The sequence below is a fragment of the Cetorhinus maximus genome, chromosome 13, assembly GCF_964194155.1.
Source record: "Cetorhinus maximus chromosome 13, sCetMax3.hap1.1, whole genome shotgun sequence".
Lineage (NCBI taxonomy): Eukaryota > Metazoa > Chordata > Chondrichthyes > Lamniformes > Cetorhinidae > Cetorhinus > Cetorhinus maximus.
Genome location: NC_135891.1, coordinates 57,908,280 through 57,927,779, shown reverse-complemented (window position 1 = coordinate 57,927,779; position 19,500 = coordinate 57,908,280). Strand labels below are relative to the sequence as shown.

The 19,500-nt window shown below is 43.8% G+C and overlaps 1 protein-coding gene across 1 annotated transcript in view; it reads right to left on the bottom strand.

Annotated features, from left to right (window-relative positions):
* LOC144688627 (solute carrier family 12 member 5-like) overlaps window positions 1-19,500 on the bottom strand; it is a 742,161-nt gene that overhangs the window by 88,868 nt on the left and 633,793 nt on the right. Inside the window, exon 10 of the mRNA XM_078555421.1 lies at window positions 2,218-2,316. Coding sequence (XP_078411547.1) covers window positions 2,218-2,316 — 99 coding nt within the window. The remainder of the gene's footprint in view (window positions 1-2,217; window positions 2,317-19,500) is intronic.

Here is a 19,500-nt window from a genome sequence, read left to right as displayed (position 1 = left end):
TAGCCTTATTTCAAGATTATAGCAACAATTTAAGGCTATAACAAAGCTGTTTTTCAGTCTCCTTTTCTTTTATGCTGCTGAAAAGAAAGACATGTTGCCAAAGCTTTTTGTCTCTCACTCATCAGGACAGACAGAAGAATGCCAAATTTCAAACCATCACAACAATTATAATACAGGACAAAAGGGTGCTGATTAGTTGGCAAGTTGACTCTGAGCCAAAGCATTGCCATGGAGAAAGCAACGGGGAACTATTGGCTCCCCAAGCTCCTAGGTAATTCAAAAAAGGTGCAAGGCTTGAACATATTGCTTTTCTTTGTAGAGAACGGATCCCTACCTAAGAATGCATGTCACTTCTAGCAAGGGTAAATGAGCCATGTTATGAGCTCGACCAATTATTTTAAATTGTTGTTATGTTAATGCAGCTAGCTTAGCTACATTAACATAACAACTGTAAGATACTTAACATAACAACTATAAGAATTGTCTGAAAAGACTAAATGCTCGGCACCTTATTCATTCTGAAGTTCCACTTTAGAGCACAGCACACCACAACCATTCCAGAGACCCTGGCTGGTATGTATTGAAGGACACTACCAGATCTGTCCAGGCAGCTGAAGCACATCTTCAGTATGCCGATGGCTTGCTCAATGGCACATCTAGCTGTTATATGGCTTTCAGTGTATGGCTCTGGGGCTGCATTGGTTGAGATTCTTACGAGTGTCATCCACCATGTTTTAAGTGGGTATCCTTTGTCTCCGAGCAGCCAGTCGGTAAGTCTGCTTTGACGTGTGAAGAGATCAGGGAGGATGAACTGCCACAGGACAACAACATCAAGGTACTTGTCCGGGAATCGTACGCACACCTGCTTAAACATCTTTTTATGGTTGGACACCAGCTGTATATTGATAAAGTGGAAGCCCTTGTGGTTGACGAATACTCCTGGGCCATAGTTTCACTTGGCAGCAGGCCATGTTCCCAATGGCTGGAAATGCCTGCCACCACCTGATGAGGCGTCCTGAGCCTCCTGAAACTGGTGTTCTGACATGTTGAGGAAGCTTATCACCGCTTGTACATCCTATGTTGTGACTTTGGCCTTTTATGAGCTGCAATGCTCTGCTTATCTGTCTACTGTGGAGTTGTAGGTCTGTAAGGAGCAGACTGTTCTGCCCCTTGCTCTGACTCATGCTACTGGTGCTGCTGCTGCTGCAGCTGGTCATCTTGATCCTCAGCTGAGACCCAAAGTAAAATAATGTAAGTGGCCCCAAGCTGATCTGATAGGTCAGAGCTCCAAAGTAGAAATCATACTTAACTTCCAAAGTTGTCAATGTAACCTCCAAAGCAGCAAAATTAACCTCCCAGCAAAAGTACTGTGAACTAAGCCTTTCCCACAAACAGGCAAGAAAGCAGCTGTGAGGTTTCAATGTTTATTGCCATATTTTCCCATCATGTCTTCAGCCCCCTCAATTAATGCTGTGTTCTCACCTTGCTTTCTCTGGCAAGTTCCAAAAAGCTTGGAAAACCTATGGAACCACAAGTTAAATTTTAAAATCCACATCAATATTGAGCGATTGACATATTGAAACCGATAACCCACCTCTCTCTCAAAGGGTTTGCTTGCATCCATCCTAGCACGCTGCAGTTAAATGTGGAACACAGGAACAGGAGTAGACCATTTAGCCTCTTGAGCCAGTTCCAGGCCAGACGGTTGGGGCCAGCTTCCTGACATGCAACAGATTTCACGTTTTTTCACCCACCCACTTCCCAACACACGTGCTCCTGCAAAGCTAAAATTCAGCCCAGTAGATCTGGACTAGAGAGGGTTTGGCACTGCAGCATCATTTTAGATGTTTGTTGATTTGGTGAATGGCACGTCATGGGCATGCAATGCGACATATAAAATACTACCACTGCACTTACAAGAACCCATCAGTAGAAATATCTGTACTAAATTTCATACAGGATAAGTGAAACAATAATTTATAATGTCTCATTTCCGTGTATTTTTTTTTATCTCAGTCAAAATTCTAATTAATTTAATATTCCTAACATTAAGCAGCCTCTATACATACTTATTAAAATCCTTGCTTGTCATCTCTGTGCCTAATAACCATGTGGGAGCCATTTAATGCTTTGTACACTGCAGCAATGAAAGTTATCACTTAATTATCTTATTAGGAGCAGGTTGGCTAAGCTCTATATTAAGAGGAGAAAGGATACAGACAGCAGACGTTGTTGCAATTGCCATGATTGTGCCAACTGGAATAGACTTCTGGGCATCCCTCAGGTCTCCTGATCTATTTGAACCAGCCATGATTCCTGAAAGAAAAATAAAGAATAGATCACATGAGCATCTTCGTAATATTTATACATACTGGCAGTGATTTGAGCTTTTGTATCTCAAATCAAATTTCCTCAGGCTCTCATTTGCTCAGGAGCTGAATTAACAAAATTCCCAGTGAGGGAAGCATTGTTTGGGAAAGGAAAATAATTAGAAAGATAGAAAAAGAAAGCAAAATGCATTTGTGCAAGAAATATGCACTCTATAACTTAAGTGAAATGCTAATTTTCTGTCACATTCCAAGGGGAACTGCTTATTCTGTGAATGCAGAGTAAAAACACTGAAGGAAAAATTTGGAAGTTTCACTGCAGTTCAAGTCTTCCATTATGAATTAAGGGTCTTGCCTTTGATATTCTCTCGGGGACAGTGGTGCTAAGTACTCCTGTTGGTGGAGTCATTGTCTGTATGTTTAAGAGTACGCTGTACTGTCCAATATGCAACTGAGGTAGTGTGACATCAGTATTCATTTGTGATTTAAATAGGATTGCCACTGCATATTGTCATTTGCAATCCTTTTGAAGAAAGATTGAGAAAACACCTTGTACATTTAGGCCAGATGGGAATCATTAATCTACTTTATTTCGCAGCAATTGAACATTCTCAACAACAGCTATGATCAGATTCACCCAATACAACCTTTCTTTGTCTCATAATACAAAATAATGGCATCTTAACTATCAGCTTTACCTGACATTAAAGAAAGGGAAGAACCTCCACAGGGTTCTCCTGATCTCCCACCATAACGTAAGTGGAGGATTGATAGGAATCTTGGGCATAGAATCATAGAATGGTTACAGCACAGAAGGAGGCCATTTGGCCCGTCGAGTCTATGCTGGTTCTCTGAAGGAACAATTCACCTAGTACCACTCCCCAGCCTTCACCCCTTGGTCCTGCACATTCTCACTTTTTAGGTAATAATCTAATTCCCTCCTGAATACCGTGATTGAACCTGTCTTGTCTCCACCATGCTCTCAGGCAGTGCATTCCAAATCCTAACTGCTCGCTGTGTGGAAAGGTTTTTCCTGATATCGCATTGCTTTGTTTGCCAATTGCCTTTAAACATGTGCCCTCTGATTCTCAATCCTTCTACCAAAGGGAACAGTTTCTCCCTATTTACTCTGCCCAGACCCCTAATAATTTTGAATACCTCTATCAAATCTCCTCTTAACCTTCTCTTCTCCAATGAAAACCGTCCCAACTTCTCCAATCTATTTACATAACTGAAGTTCCTCATCCTTGGAACTATTCTCGTGAATATTTTCTGCATGCTCTCTAATGCCTTTACGTCCTGATTTGCCCAGAACTGGATGCAATACTCCAATTGGGCATTCATCCACCAGTCTGCAGCCTCACCCTTTTGTTGTGTGCCAGCTTGACCTGCATGAATACAGATGGAGAGAGTGTAAGCAGGACGCTTGCCAGGCCAGATGATAAGTATGCCTGGCATGTGTGGGTAGTGAGTGGTGCCATGTACGGGATGAGGACACAATCTGCGGGGCAGATGAAGGTGTGTGTGAGAGTGAATGCTGATGTCCCTTGAGCTGGCAGTGGGTGAGATCCATGTGGGTTTGTGAGTGTGTGAGTTGAATGATGAGAAGAGTGACTTACCCTGGTGGAAGGGAGATCATTCATCCGCTTTTGGCACTGGGTGGCTGTCCTCTTTTAAAGGGTGTTGGAACTGACCATTGCTGCCACTGACTCATGCTGGATTTGTCACCTTGGATGAGATTCTTCCCCCAGAGTGGGGGTAGAGAACATCGTGGCGGGCCTCCACTGTGTCCAGTTGGCACTCGAGGGAGGTGTTGCTAAATTTGGGGACAGCATGTTTTCTCCCTTTGGCAGCCATCAGTTCTGAGCAACTTCCTACTCCTTAAAGAGTGCTAGCTCTGTGCAGTGGCGGCCTTCAAATATGGCACCAGTTTACTGGAGGCCTGAGGTCACAGCGGAGTGGGCAAATCAGAGGCCACCCTGCCATCGACCTGATGTAAAACTTGTGCCTCTCAATATTTTAAACAAAATGGTTCATGATGCAGCGGAAAAAGCTGCCAATGCCCTCGGCGGGTCACACGCTGGTTTCCCCACCGATAATTGGACTTTGCTGATTTCTGGGACAATTCTGCCCAGAGAGTGAGATTGCTGATGGATTTCGATGTGGAAGAGAAACCAGAGATCAAGTCACTAATCTTAGGATCATGGGTCGGAATTTTCTAGCCCCTCACACCGGCGTGATCTTCTGGTCCCAACACAGGGAAAAAAACTCTGGCTGACAATGTTTGACATGGGATATCCACCAGCTTTGATTGACTTGCTTCCCAAGCTTTATTGTAAGCAACGAGCTAGGGTCAGAGTTGCTGGCAGAATGGTTCAGATTCAAAAAGGGTGTTAGACATGGATGTGTCCCCTCACCATGTTTATTGAAAAATGGTTATGAGGGAGACACTTGATGGACATAAAGGTGGGACAGCGAATGGCGGCTGGTGAGTTTCGCATCTTGGATGTGCTGATGACATTATTCTGCCCACTAACTCAATGGAGGAGCTACAGGAGTTGGTGGATTGCCTTAATCAAATTAATCAGAAAAACAGTCTTCTGATCAATGTTGACAAGACAAAGGTGATGGGGGTGGGTGGAAAGACCTGCAAGATTGTGATTAACAGGGTTCAGCTTGAACAGGTTAATATCTTCCACTGTCTTGGGTCACTCATCATGGAAGTTTCAGGGTCTACCGAAGAAATTCAGGCGAGACTTAACAAGGATCATGGTGTTGTGAATTCACTTAAAAGAGTATGGAGTGGCCACGATATTTCGACTGCAATGAAAATTCATCTTCTGAAAGCTGTTGTGTGGCTGGTGACAATGTACGACTGTGAAAGTTGGGCCATCAAGAAGCGTGACGAGGCTCGAATAAGAGCATTTGAAATGAAAGGACGGATATTATGTATGTCATGGATGGATAAATGAGTGAGTGCTCGAGAAAGCTGGTGTTAAGAGGAACTTGTTTGAGGCAGGGATATCAAGGAAGTTCAGATATTTTGGGGAGTGTTTGGAAAAAGAGGGAATGCAAGTCTAAATGCCTGGAAAATGTGCACAAGGAAGACCCAAGGTGGCATGTATGGATAATATCAGAATGTGGACTGGCCTGCCTATGGGACAGGCAGTGAGGGCAGCGGAGAATAGAAATCAGTGGAGAAACCTTGTTCATAGTGCAGCCAACTCTTCGAACAAGGATGGATGAAAGATAAGAGACAGACAGGCAATATATTATTTAAATGGAGAGAGACCACAAAACTCTGCGGCACAGCGGGATCTGGGTGTCTGGGTACATGTTAGCATGCAGGTATAGCAAGTAATTAGGAAGGCAAATGGAATGTTGGCATTTATTGCAAGGGGAATGGAATATAAAAGTAGGGAAATCTTACTGCAGCTGTACAGGGCCTTGGCAAGACCACATCTGGAGTACTGAGTACAGTTTCACTCTCCTTATTTGAAAAATGATATAATTGCATTAGTGGCAATTCAGAGAAGGTTCACGCATCTCATCCCTTGGCTAAAGGGCTTATCTTTTGAAAAGGTTGGGCTTATACCCATTGGAGTTTAGAAGAATGAGAGGTGATCTTATTGAAACATAAGACCCTGAGGGGACTTGATAAGGTGGATTCTGGGAGGATGTTTCCTCTTGTGGGGGAGACAAGAACTAGGAGACACAGTTTAAAATATGAGGTCTACCTTTTAAGACTGAGATGAGGAGATTTTTTCTCTCAGAGGTCATGGAGTCAAATGTTATGGGGCAGACAAAAAGGTGGAGTTGAGACCACACCAGATCAGCCATGATCTTATCAAATTGCAGAGGAGACTCAAAGGGCTGAATGGCCTACCCCCTGCTCTTAAGTCCTATGTTCCCATGTTTTGTACTCTATGTCCCTACTGATTAAGCATAGGATGCCTGCTTGCTTTATTAACTGATATCTCAACCTGTCCTACCACCTTCAATGATTCATGCTCATATACACCCAGGTCCCTCTGCTGCTTTTTAAAATTTATTCTTTCAGAGGATGCTGGTGTAACTGTTTAGGCCAGCATTAGTTGCCCATCCCTAATTGGCCTTGAAAAGTTGGTAGTGACTGGAATTGACTTGGAACTATTTCGCCGTTCTTTCACTGGTGCTGGGTCTAAATCCTGGAAGCCTTCCCTAACAGCACTATGAATGTACTTACACCACATGGATTGCAGCGGTTCAAGAAAGGGGCTCACTACCACCTTCTTAAGGGAAATTAGGGATGGGCAGCAAATGCTGGCCTTGCCAGTAATGCTAACATGGGCCATGAAAGAATTAAAAAGCAATTAACTGTTTCTGCTGTTTCTGCATTTCTTTATGAGTTCCATCAATCTGGAGACTGGTGGAACTTCTGAGTCTAACCAAGGTTTGCATTGTTCTGCTTTAAAACTCTGACAGATTTCACAATCTTTGCTGGATTTGGCTAACTATCTGTGCTTTCGTCTCATAACTTGAACGGGCCAGAACACTTTTGCACACAATGGGTATGAGGTCCTTATTAATTGCTGAGACAGGCTAGTGAATTGCTTATTATTTACAGTCCATGGAAGAACTAAGTCAAATTTTATCTCATTAGCATTTTAACTGCCCATCATCTTGGTGCTTTTTAAAAAACACACGTGTGAATACACTCATTTTAAAACATCCAACATTTCAAAACAATGTTAAATCCCCTGTATGGAAAAATGATCAAAAAAATCCAAGACAGGATTGCTTTGTACTGACAATTGTGTGATTTCCATCACATCCACATCGTCTATGTCTGAACATTGATCTCAGGAATGTGAACAATGAGGGAACCAGTAGATTAGAGGTTGGTTATTCTCTGGAAAGTGACTCATTTCCTGACTCCTAAAAGCCTGTCCACCATCTATAAGGAGTGCGGTGGTTTACTCCCTAATGGATGATTCCAGCTCCAACAACACCATCCAGGACTTGATTTTTTTTCAGTAATTCATGGGATGTGGGTGTCACTGGCTAGGCCAACATTTATTGCCCTTGTTCAGAGGGAATGTAAGCGTCAACCACATTGCTGTGGGTCTGGAGTCACATGTAGGCCAGACCAAGTAAGGACAGCAGATTTCCTTCCCTAAAGGACATTAGCAAACCAGATAGGATTTTACAACAATCATCAATGGTTTCTTGGTCATCATCAGACTGTTAATTCCAGATTTTTATTGAATTTAAATTTCACCATCTGCCATGGTGGGATTTGAACCCAGGTCCCCAGAGCACTGCCCTGGGTCTCTGGAATACCAGTGAGTGACAATACCACAATACCACTGCCTCCCCGTGATTGGCACCCCATTCACCATTAAACATTTAAACATTTACGTTCTCCATTGATGGCGTAACATGGCTGCAATGTCTACAAGATGCACAGCAGCAACTCACCAAAACTTTGTCAACAGCACCTTTCAAACCTGCGGCCTCTACTACCTGGAAGGATAAGGGCAGCAGATGCATGGGAACATCACCACCTACAAGTTTCCCTCCAAGCCACACACCATCCTGACTTGGAATACATCACTGTTCCTTCACTGTCATTGGATCAAAACTTTGGAAGTCCCTTCCTGACAGTGCTGACAGAGTACTTAAACCACTTGGATCGCAGAGGCTGAAGAACATGGCTCACTCCCACGTTTACAAGGACAGTTAGGAATGGGCAGTAATTTCTTGTTTGCCAGTGATGCCCACATCCCGAGATTGGAAAAAATCCTGATCTGTGGGTAATATTGTGCTCCTCTAGCCATCACCTTGTAGCGTTATTAATGGAGATATCCACAAGATGGAATATCCCTGTTCTTATTACCAGAATATAGATGCAAAAAACAAGAGTCTGGACAGCAATTAGAGTTAAACAGTCAGCAATAATCTAGAGCAGTCTTCATGTGGATCAGACTCCCATTGAAAATAATCAAGGATACTTGAACGTAAAAGACATAGGGTGGAATAGTCCCAGATTTGCACTAAATGTGGTAGCGGGCAGGTAAAATGTTGTTTTACCCACCAGCCACAATGGCGAGTTTTCACGCCATATTGTCCCTTTCCCAGCGCGTCCCACCTCATTAATAATGTATTCCTAGGAAATACGCCAGATCGCTGATGGGGTGGCCTCTGATTTGCCGGCCCTGCCGTCACATCAGTCCTTCAGTAATCTAAGTGCCATATTTAAAACGCGCCCCTGGAAAGTTATGGCTGACAAAGGGAGGAAACATGCTGCCCCCAAATTTAGTAATGTCTGCCTTGGGAGCCTACTAGACGCATTGGAGGCCTGCCTCTGCTTTGTGCAAAGACCAGCAAGCAAAATCACCAATCCAGTATGGGAGGTGGTGGCAGTGGTGGTCAGCACTGGAGCCCTTGCCCCGGCATCACACTGAAAGCCAGCTGGGAGAAAGCAACTTGCCTGTGCCCCTCACAAATGCATGGCGCCTCTTCTTTGGTGTCCTATGGGTGATGCTCATGAGCGCTGCGCAAGGTTGTGCGCACTCACCTCCGAGTTCCCCTCGAAGTTCAGGTCACCAGCTGTGCGTCTTTTGAAGGCAATTATGAAGCACGCTGTTCTGAAGCCACGCTGACGTGGGCATTAAGTTGATGTGTGGTGTTGATTCCGGCGAGCAGGGCTTATAATGAGATGCTAAGGTATTGAAATTAGGTTCCTGACATGTAGTGTTGGAAAATGAGGCCTGCCATTGACAGATGGAGCAGACGAACATAAACTGGTTTGATGACGGCGTGAAACTGATTTTTGGCCTTCTCGCCATATTGTCGTGTCTCCCATGCCCCCCCCCATCCCCCCCTCCCCCGACCCGCCATGACGGCTGATGCCAATGGGGCCACAAAATTCCGGCCATAGTCGGGCTCCAGTTTTGCTGAGGCCAGTTGCTCCAAGGACCATCATACCTGATATAAACTAAATTGTTTAAACTTTGTAAGAATCAGAATAGACTGGATGGTTGGTGATTCTTCTTATCCCAGAATGTAGTTGGCCTCCGGAATGCATTGCCAGCTGGCCTGGTAGGTGTTGACTCTCTGGATGCCTTTAAGAGGAAGATGGGCCAGTTTTTACTGGGGCAGGGATTGCTACAAATAGAAGATAAATATCTTTATGGGCAGGATTTTTACCTCGTCGGGCGGGCACAGCGGGCAGGCCCGGGAGCGGCCGCAAAACCGATCGCCGCCCGCAATCGGGCCAAGACCGTGATTTCACGCTAGCTGGCTAATTGACGGCCAGCTAGCATGAATAATGTGCTGAAACGCTCAGCGCTGCCTGGGAGCGAGGGTGGAGGAGTATAAGTGCGGAAGTCAGTGTAGCAGCAGGGGAGCGCGTAGTGAAAGCTCCCTGAAGGCAGAGAGCTGCCTCAGGGAGCTGAAGATTTCTAACATTCAAAATAAAGATTTTAAAATTCAGGTAAACATGTCCCCTCATGTGACTCTGTCACATGAGCAGGGACATGTTAAAAATGAGATTTAAAAATTTTTATTTTATTTTTAATTAACATTGGAAACTGCATTCTGTCCGTGGATGAGGTTTCCTCAAAAATCTAAAGGCCGCTTGGCCGTTTCACCCGCCAACTGTAAGGTTGGACGGGCAGAGAAAAATTCAGTTTAATTATCAATAGGCTTAACAGCCCTCTTAATTGTTGGCGGGTGTGCTGCAGACTCCTGTGCGCGCCTGCCGACTGTAATATTGTGCAAGTGCGCGATGACATTGGGATGTTCGCCTGACATTATCGCATGCTATTTCACGCTCGTGCATGTTGGGCAGGCGTCCACACGCCAAGCTGAAAATCCAGCCCTATAAGTAACATGCTGTCTACGTGATCTCCTGGACTGGTTTTGATCACATGGAGGGAGGATGGGAAGGGGACAGAGATAAATTTTCCAGAGGTTATTATCCTAAATAAGCTTCTGACCTCATTTTGTGCCATCACTTATGCCGCTGTATCATCGACCAAATTCGCCCCTGTTTCAGCTCATCTGTTGCTGAACCCTCAGTCATGCCTTTGCTACCTCTAGACTTGACTATCCCAACACACTCTGGCTGGTCTCCCACATTCTATCTTCTGTAAACTTGAGGTCATCCAAAACTCTGCTTCCCCTGTCTTAGCTCACAGCAGTCTTGTTCCCCTATCACTCCTGCGCTCACTGACTCTCAGTGAAGCAAATTCTCATCCATGTTTCTAAATCCCTCCATGGCTTCCCCCTCCCCATCTCTTTAATCTTCTCTAGCCCCACAACCCTCTGAGATAACTTCACTCCTCTTGTCTCTCTGTAGCATCCTTCCATCTTGTAAGATGAAGGTTTTCACCATGATGGTCACCTCTATGTTAAACGTGGCCTGGTGTGGCTCAGGAGTCCCATTCTTGCATAGCAGTCTCTGCCACATTTACTGCAGAGGAAGACTGTGGGCTGAGGTGCACGGCTTGCTGGCCAGCTGAGCTTTTTGTTTCTGCTCACCTCTTCCAATGCCCTTCCAAACAATCAGCCTCCAGAGGTCATGGCCGTCAGCGAATGTCTCCCAGTTGTCAGTGTCAATGTCCGCCACCTTCACATCATGCTTGCAGGTGGCCTTGTAACAGAGGTATGGACACCCAGGAAGTCATAACCCAGTGGCTAATTTAGAAGGTGCAGAATGTCTTTGGGTGTACGGCCTCTTGTACACCCCCAATTTTAATTGCTCCACCATTGGTGACCCTTCAGTTGCCTCAGCCCCAAGCTGTGGAATACTCTCTCTACGCCTCTCTGCCTCTCTACTTTGCTTTCCTCCTTTAAGGCACTCCTTAACACCTACATATTTGACCAAGATTTGGTCATCTGAGCTAATATCTCCTTATGGGTCTCAGTGTCTTATAAGAATTGCTTTATAATGCTCCTGTGAAGCACTGTGGGATGTTTCATTACGTTAAAGATGTTATGAAAACATAAGCTGCTGGTGTTGTTGTTATCGGTGCAAGGTTTTATTTTCTGTTTTGTTTTTGCCTCTCAGAAAATGACATGGCTACAGGAGAGCGGAGTGATGGAGGAAGGAGAAAACCTAGTTGTGATGCTCCAGCCATCTTGAGGTGTGGGACAGGCTTTGCTGAACCAGTTGGTCTTTTTCTGCCCATCAATTTTGTGTGTTCATTACTTAGTATAGATTGTACCCAGGAGCTTGCTGATCTGTACAGTTCAGCTATTCCCACTGAATTCTCAGGAGAGTTTGGTTAAATAACTGGGATATCCTTTAACTAGGTATCCATAAAGAAAAACTCTAAACAAAGCACATTGTGTTAGCTCAGACTGCAGTGGTTCTTTCACCTTTTTCCAGTGGCCAGTGTGGTGACACTGCAAAGTCAGCTTCTGCAGCATACCTTTGCAACATGTCCTAAATATTATTTGAGAAGCCATCATCAACGCACAGAATCATTTTCATACATTAGAGCATAACAATCAAATCCTTCTCAAGGTCAAAATCAGTAGATTATTATTTCATTGCATTAATCATCAAAGTCAAACTGTCACCTTTCTCAAAGCACTTCTGTGTGAATCAAATCACTGAATAAAGGTTACAGACGATTACAGCTCAAGGGTTCTCATTAAAAAAATTATTATAATACAAGTCAATATGCTGTTTCCATTGATATATTGGACCTGTAAATCAAAGTCAGGAAAAGAGTGATGTGTGAGAGAAGGGGCAGTTTTTGGGGGGGTATCAGTGTTGAATTTTTAAACGTTGGAATTGGGAGCAGAGGTGGGTGGGCCTACAATTGGTATGCTGGCCACTTGGCACCATGGTCCTGACCCTGAGCCATTTTCAGAGAGGCAGAGTCAGGGTTGGAACTGTCTCATGCTTACAATTGACGGGTAGCCAATTGAGGTCAATTAAATATGATTTATTTAAGAGGCATATTAAGCCCTGTTCCCATGCCAGCTGGGATTTCCAATAGGCATGCAGGCAGCCCACGGCAGCCTGCAACATGTTTAGGCCAAGGTGGTGGTCTCAGATTGGGAATGGAGGACCTTCTTGCACCTTTAATAGTCTCCAGGCCACAGCTGTGGCCACAGGCCGTCCTGTGGAGGAGTTGACCCTCCATAATTGGGGCCAGGTAGGTATAGCCATTTTAAATATTAAAAAAAAAACTTACCTGGCCTTCTCTTTCTCTTTCTCCGTGTTCAGATCGCAGCTGCCACCTTGGCTGGCAGGTCTGCTGATCTCTGAGTACTGGAGGGGCTATCGTTGGTGTACAAGCCTGCTCTTTGGCCTTTAATTGTTGAATCTTTAAAAATGCTGATTGGGTGTGTCCGGAACATGCCATGCGGGTCTGGACCTGGAAATGGTTCCTACATGAGGTTCCTGACCCTGGAATAAAACTTTGGCTGCAAAACTTTGGGAGCCCTGCAGAAAAGCTTTATAAAGGCAGTGGGACCAAATAGTTGTGGCAGTCAATACCAGGAATCCAGCCACAACAACCTGGATGCAGGGCAACGAAAAGTTCGATGGCCTCACTCAAGTGGTCAACATCAGTAAATGCATTCTCACATGCCTTATCCCATCAACTGCACCACTAGCCTCACACATCACTCAGTGCACCACAATCCCATCGCTTACTTGCTAACCATCTTGATCAATCACAATTCATACCTAACATTCGTAGGTCCCCTTTGTCTTCACATACTTAGCACTGCAGCAAGCCTCACACCCATATTTCACAGCTTGCACTCACTGCCAGCTATTCAACCATGACAGCCACATTACCCAAACATATTACAACACACTCACAGGCACATTTCCCTCTCCCTTGCAGCACAAAGTGGCATGTTACAGGATGCACCGGAGCTCCCAGCTCCTCCTCACTCCCTGAAGGAGATGGTGCTCTCCATCATTGGAAACCATGATTGAGGCTGTGGTCAGTAGCAGGGGTGAAAGCAGCAATGACGACAGTATGCTCATATCTAATTCTCTTTCTCATGTCCCACTCCTCCCTCCCCCTCATCGCACACTCTTCTAATTTACAAACTGCAGGTAAGAACACACCTCTTGCTTTACCCTCCCCTTATCACAATCCTGTCCTGCCTTTTGCTTTTCTCCAAGAAATGAAACCTTCGTGGGTAGTTGTGGAGGAGCAAGAGGTAGAAGAGCAGGATGACAATGATGAAGAGGAAACACTGTCCCTCACAGCTACCAGCTGGGATACCGTCACCGCGTGTAGTTGGGAAGATAGATTGGAGGTGGGATCTGCACATGGAGAGACACCAGGCATGAGTGGCCTGCAGCCAGCACAGAGGATAAGAGTGGCACAGGTGCCAGCTTCCCAGAGAATGAGATCACATACAAAATCTGCGGCTGGACTCGGATGAGAACTTTAATGTGGCAGCCCACAGAAGAAGGCTGATGGGTATGCATACGGAAATGCTTAGTGCATTGACAGGCCTGCCAGAAAGCCAATGGTCAATGTCAAGGAGAATGGAAGAGTCTAGCATTAACTTGGCACGGGGCTTTGTGCTGAGCTTGGAACCTATACTTTCCAGCATGGATGGTGGCCAACTACATGAGATCATTCACAGAAGCAACTATGAGGCAGTGTCTGATGGCTGATGTCTCTGCTTGCACTGCATCACAAGTAGAAGCCACCCAAAGTTTGAGTGCTGTAGTGGAAGCTCAGACTGAAGTCATGCAATCTCAGCTTGCTGCCATGCAAGCTCAGACTGTCCCACCTTAGCTGTGGATACCAGTGTTCGCGGGCACTTGCAGGGTCTTACTGTAATCCAGCAATTTGTCCTTCCTCAGATTACTATGATTACTGAGACACCGCCCTAGGGAATGGCAGTGGCTCCATGGAATCGACTGCCCTCTCTGGATATCAGCTTGTGGCCTTCCACCACTGCCTCTCTGTCAGTGTCTGTGCTGTTGCCTGTAAGCCAGCCAGCCTAGGCTGCTGTGGCCTTTGCCAAGTTCAATCTGATGCCAGTCCTTTAAGACTCAATGATGGAGGTTGTCCTGAAAGGCCATCTGCAGCCTCCCCCAGTGAAGGTCAGCAGTCTCCCATGAGCCATGATGTATCCATGTAGCACGGTGTAGGAAAACTAGGACAGGCAAAGAAAGATGGAAGACAGGCACTAAGGGAATGCACAAAAGTAATTAGCTGACAATTAAATGCAACATGGCATGATTTGATCCGTAAATTCTGTTTGGAATTTTTATTTTGTGCTGGCTTTTATTTTTGCATTCTGACAAAACAGATGCTGTGATGATCTGTGACAGAGGGAAGGGAAGTTGTGGATCTGTTGGTAAATAGGGGTTTGGGTTGTGTTTACTGCTTTCACAGTTGAAAGGGTCAATTATGGATAGCTGGGTCAGAAAGGGGCTGTCTTGGTTGTCTCCTTCCCTCTTCCTTTCTCCTCTTCCTCAGCTGGTCATTGTATAACTGATGGCAAGGACTGTGCTTCCATGATGGTGACGTTATGCAGCAGATAGCAAACCACCACAAATTTTGATGCTCACTCTGCTGAGCACTACAGGCCTCCTCTCAAGCTGTCCAAGCAGCAGGAGCACTGTTTAAGCACACCAACAGTTTGCTCAATCACCCTTCATGTGGCAGCAAAGCTTTCATTTATTTGCATGCTGTCCATGTGTACAGGGATTGCACACTGGAGTCACATTATTAAAGTTTAGCCCTCGCTGTCCAATAGTCACCCTCCAATTTGTCATGGTGACTCAAATTTAGATAGCACAGCAGACTGTGTCACAGGACGAAGGCTTCAAAACTACCTGCCAGGATAATAGGCATTGACCTGCATGATTTGCTGTGCACAAGCTGGAGATTGAGGGGGTATCTCAAAGTTGACATACTGTGCCCTCAAAGTGATGTGCGCGCAATCAATAGCACCCTGCACCATGGGGAAATCTGCAATCATTGTAAAACTGCATGTTCGCTCTGCCAACTTATTTCTAACAAGAGAGACTGAAATATATTGAGCTCTCTTTGAACATGGATTGCAAACTGGGAGATGTTGCAAATATCGCCTGCTCCTGGCTGGAAGGAGCCAGACACCTAACAGTTCACGGCCACGATCACTTTCATAGGAACTGGTAGTGCTGACCTTGCCTGCTCTGAGGTTGCAGTTGTGGCTGCATTAGGTGGCCTATTTTAGTAAGGGCGTCCTTACTGAAGTGCAGACACATTGTTCCTCACTCGGGGAGGAGAATCACACCCTGAACACCTGGGGCAGATATGGCCTTCTGCTGACAGCCTTTCTCCCTTTCCTCCCCCTTCCAGCAACTTGTACTGCTCTGTATCACTTTTGCTCATTCATATCACTGTCATGTTGAAGTCCAAGGGAGATGCCAGCCAATTGCAACCATGTCCATGAGCAAGTGGCTTTTGCAGCAACCTTAAAGTCAGTATAAAGTCCTTTTGCATATGTCACACCATTCCTGTAGACTTCAGTAACAATAGATAATCCTGGAAACTACCAAACATGTGTATATTCACAGCAATAGTCAACAGAAATCAATCAGCAACTAACCTGAAAATAGTCAATTATCCCTTTAAATAGTGGGGATGGGAAGGGTGGTGCTTGCTGCTGCTGAATGTTTGTTCAGCTGTGCAAGATTAAGAGAAGGCATTAGCTGAAGCATTGAGTTTATATGCTGATTGACATCACTCGCAGCCTATTTTGCATATTGTTGGCAGAAGTTCACTGTGTGCGCACTAACTGGCATTTGGCATGGTTAGCATCAGAATAGTGCATGTGTCCAGTGGATGCCGTTTTGGAGGCAAAATGGCACTTTTAGTGCCAATGAGTAGGGTGCTATGAAGCTTAGTTTCACAGCAGGTGTCTTTGTTCAAGATAGTGATCGCTGCAGAACTTTTTTGAAATAATGCAACAGATTCTTTGTTTGGACACTGGTTTCTAATGGATATATAATAATTTTCCCTTCAAGATTTCTTGCACCACTTGTATTTCCAATGACATGTTTAACTGAAAACGATTGACATCGACTGAAATAGCAATGTTGGAAATATTAATTTTGAATAATCCCTGTGACCACAGTTTCTTACTAATTACTAGGCTTAGTGATTAAGCCGGGAACTTACATTTGTTTATACTATAATTACTGTGCTACGCAATCATCAACAATCGGGGATCAATTAAAAGTACATTTAGAAGAACAACCATCTATCATAAAGTATATATACAATTTGGACTGAAATGAAGATGGCTCCATGATCTTTGCAATTCAGGTCGTGAACTATTGAAGATAAAGCTTTTATGCTGACTGACATTTCAATCCTCTTGCAATTCATTTCTAGTCTTTAAATTACAGGTCATTTTAAACCCAATGTCATTAATTTTGTTGTTAATATAATTGCTGCTCACAAAACATTTGCTGATCTGCTGAAAACCAATTGGATTTTTCTTTGAATGATAAATTGCACATATACCAGTTCAGCAAAAGCTTTGTAAAGGGAGACTTAGATCAGGAAATTCCAAATAAACTTTCAGTCAAAAATATTGTTAAGTGTAATAGAGGTGAGCTTCAGGTTGAAAGGATTTGAACATCTGCTAATGTGTAGATGATTAACCAGCTTCATCTTTGATGGAAACTCCATTGACCTGTTATTAGGTAAAAAAAAATCTCCTTTTAGAATGTCATTTGAATAGCTCAGAAAATATAGGATGTCCTTGAAATCACTCTGCTGAATCAAGCACTCACGAATTGTAGATCTGTCCAAAAAGACTAAACACTTCTACAGAATACAGAATACTCATTCATTGGCAATTACCACTGAATTAACAAGCAAATTACTATTCTGCCATTTAATGGCTTCCTTCTTACTCTACATAGGCCCTGGTTTTGTGGTTGTAATGATAGTGAAACTCTCAATGTTTGCCATCATTACAATTGTGAAACTGACCACAACTTCTGGTGTTCGCACATGTGCAGTAAAGCTTGGAAATCAAGAAGTTGTTGTCAGTGATTCTCTGCTCCCCTGCAGGGTGTCCAGTTGGGATCCCTGAAAATAGAAATATTTAGAAATCACTGAACCAATGAGAACCTCCCCTCTTATGCTGCTAAACCACAACCCCCTCCAAAAATGTCATGTTTTGTTAAGGAGGTGCAACTAGATTTTGTGGTATACTAAGTCATAATTACTGCTGAGCAACCTCTACAGCCCGGGGAAACTAATTTTTACTGATGTAACATCAAGTTTTTCCAATATGATAAAAATTTCATTGTCTTCTAATATAATTTTTTTAAAAGAATGTTCATGATATCTTGGCTTCTAATGCATATGCCTCAGTCTACCCCAAAATGACCATGGCACTTTGGTGCAGGGGGTCATTCAAGTAGAGGGAGTAAAAAGGAATGTAGTTATAGTAGTAGTAATAAAGAGGGAGAAATCGGAGCATGTGAGAAAATTAGCAAGAATTATAAAAACTGACAGTAAAAGCTTTTACAAGTATATAAAAGGGAAAAGAGTAACAAACGTGAGTGTTGGTCCCTTAGAAGGTGAGACTAGGGAACTAATAATGGGAAACTGGGGAATTAATAATGGGAAACGAGGAAATGGCAGAGACTTTGATCAATTATTTTTTTATCTGTCTTCACAGTAGAAGACACAGAAGACATCCTAAGAATAGTAGAAAATCAAGAGGCAAACGGAAGGGAGGAAGTTAAAGCAATCACGATGACTAGAGTAAAATTACTAGGAAAACTAATGGGACTAAAGACTAATAAATCCCCTGGACCTGGCAGCCTGCATCCTAGAGTCTTAAAACAAGTGACTTTAGAGATAGTGACTGCGGTAGTTGTAATCTTTCAAAATTACATAGATTCTGGAAATGTCCCAAGCATTTGGAAGACTGCAAAAATAACACCTCTATTCAAAAATGGATGGAGACAGAAAACAGGAAACAATAGGCCAGCTAGCTGAACATCTGTCACTGGGAAAATGTTAGAATTTATTACAAGACATTTAGAAAATCATAATACAATCAGGCAGAGTCAATGTGATTTTTCTGAAAGGCAAATCAAGTCTGACAAATTTATTAGAGTTCTTTGAGGATGTAACAAGCAGATTGGACAGAGGGGTCCAAGTAGATGTGGTGCCATTGGATTTCCAAAAGGCATTTGATAAGGTGTCTGCAAAGGTTACTGCAGAAAATATGAGTTCATGGTATTGTGGTGGAGGGTGGAGGGTGGGGCAGTGGGTGGGGTGGGGGGGGTAATATATTAGTAATATATTAGTGCAGATTGAGGATTGGCTAACTAACAGAAATCAGAGTCAGGTTAAATGTATCATTTTCAGGTTGGCAAACTGTAATGAGTGGAGTGCCACAGGGGATTGTGCTGGGGCCATAACTATTTATGATCTATATTAATGATTTGAACAAATGGGCCTACTTGGCAGCCAAATTTGTTGATAATACAAAGATAGGTAGGAAAGCAAGTTGTGAGGAGTCTATAAAGCATCTGAAAAGGGTTATAGACTGGTTAAGTGAATGGGCAAAAATTCGACAGGTGGAGAATAATGTAGGAAAACGTGAGGTTGTCCATTTTGGCAGGAAGAATAGAAAAACAGAATATTATTTCAATGGAAAGAGACTGCAAAATGCTGCAGTACAGGGGGATCTGGGAGTCCTTGTACATGAATTACAAAAAGTCACATGCAGGTACAGCAAGTAATTAGGAAGGGAAAAGGAACATTGGCCTATATTGCAAGGGGGATGGAGTATAAAAGTAGGGAATTCTTGCTATAAATGTACATGGCATTGGTGAGGTCACACCTAGAGTGCTCTGTACAGTTTTGGTCTCCTTACTCAAAAAGGGATATACTTGCATTATAAGCAGTTCAGAGAAGGTTCACCAAGCTGATTGTTGGGATGAAAGGGTTGTCTTATGAGGAAAGTTTGAGCAGGTTTGGCCTATAGTCACTGGAGTTTTGGAGAATGAGAGGTGAGCTTCTTGAAACAATTAAGATTTTGAAGGGACTTGACAGGGTAGATGCTGAGAGGCTGTTCCCCCTCATGGGGCAATCTAGAACTAGGGCACAATTTAAAAAATAAGGGATATCCCATTTAAGAAGGAGATGGGGAGAAAGCTCTTCTTTCAGAGGGT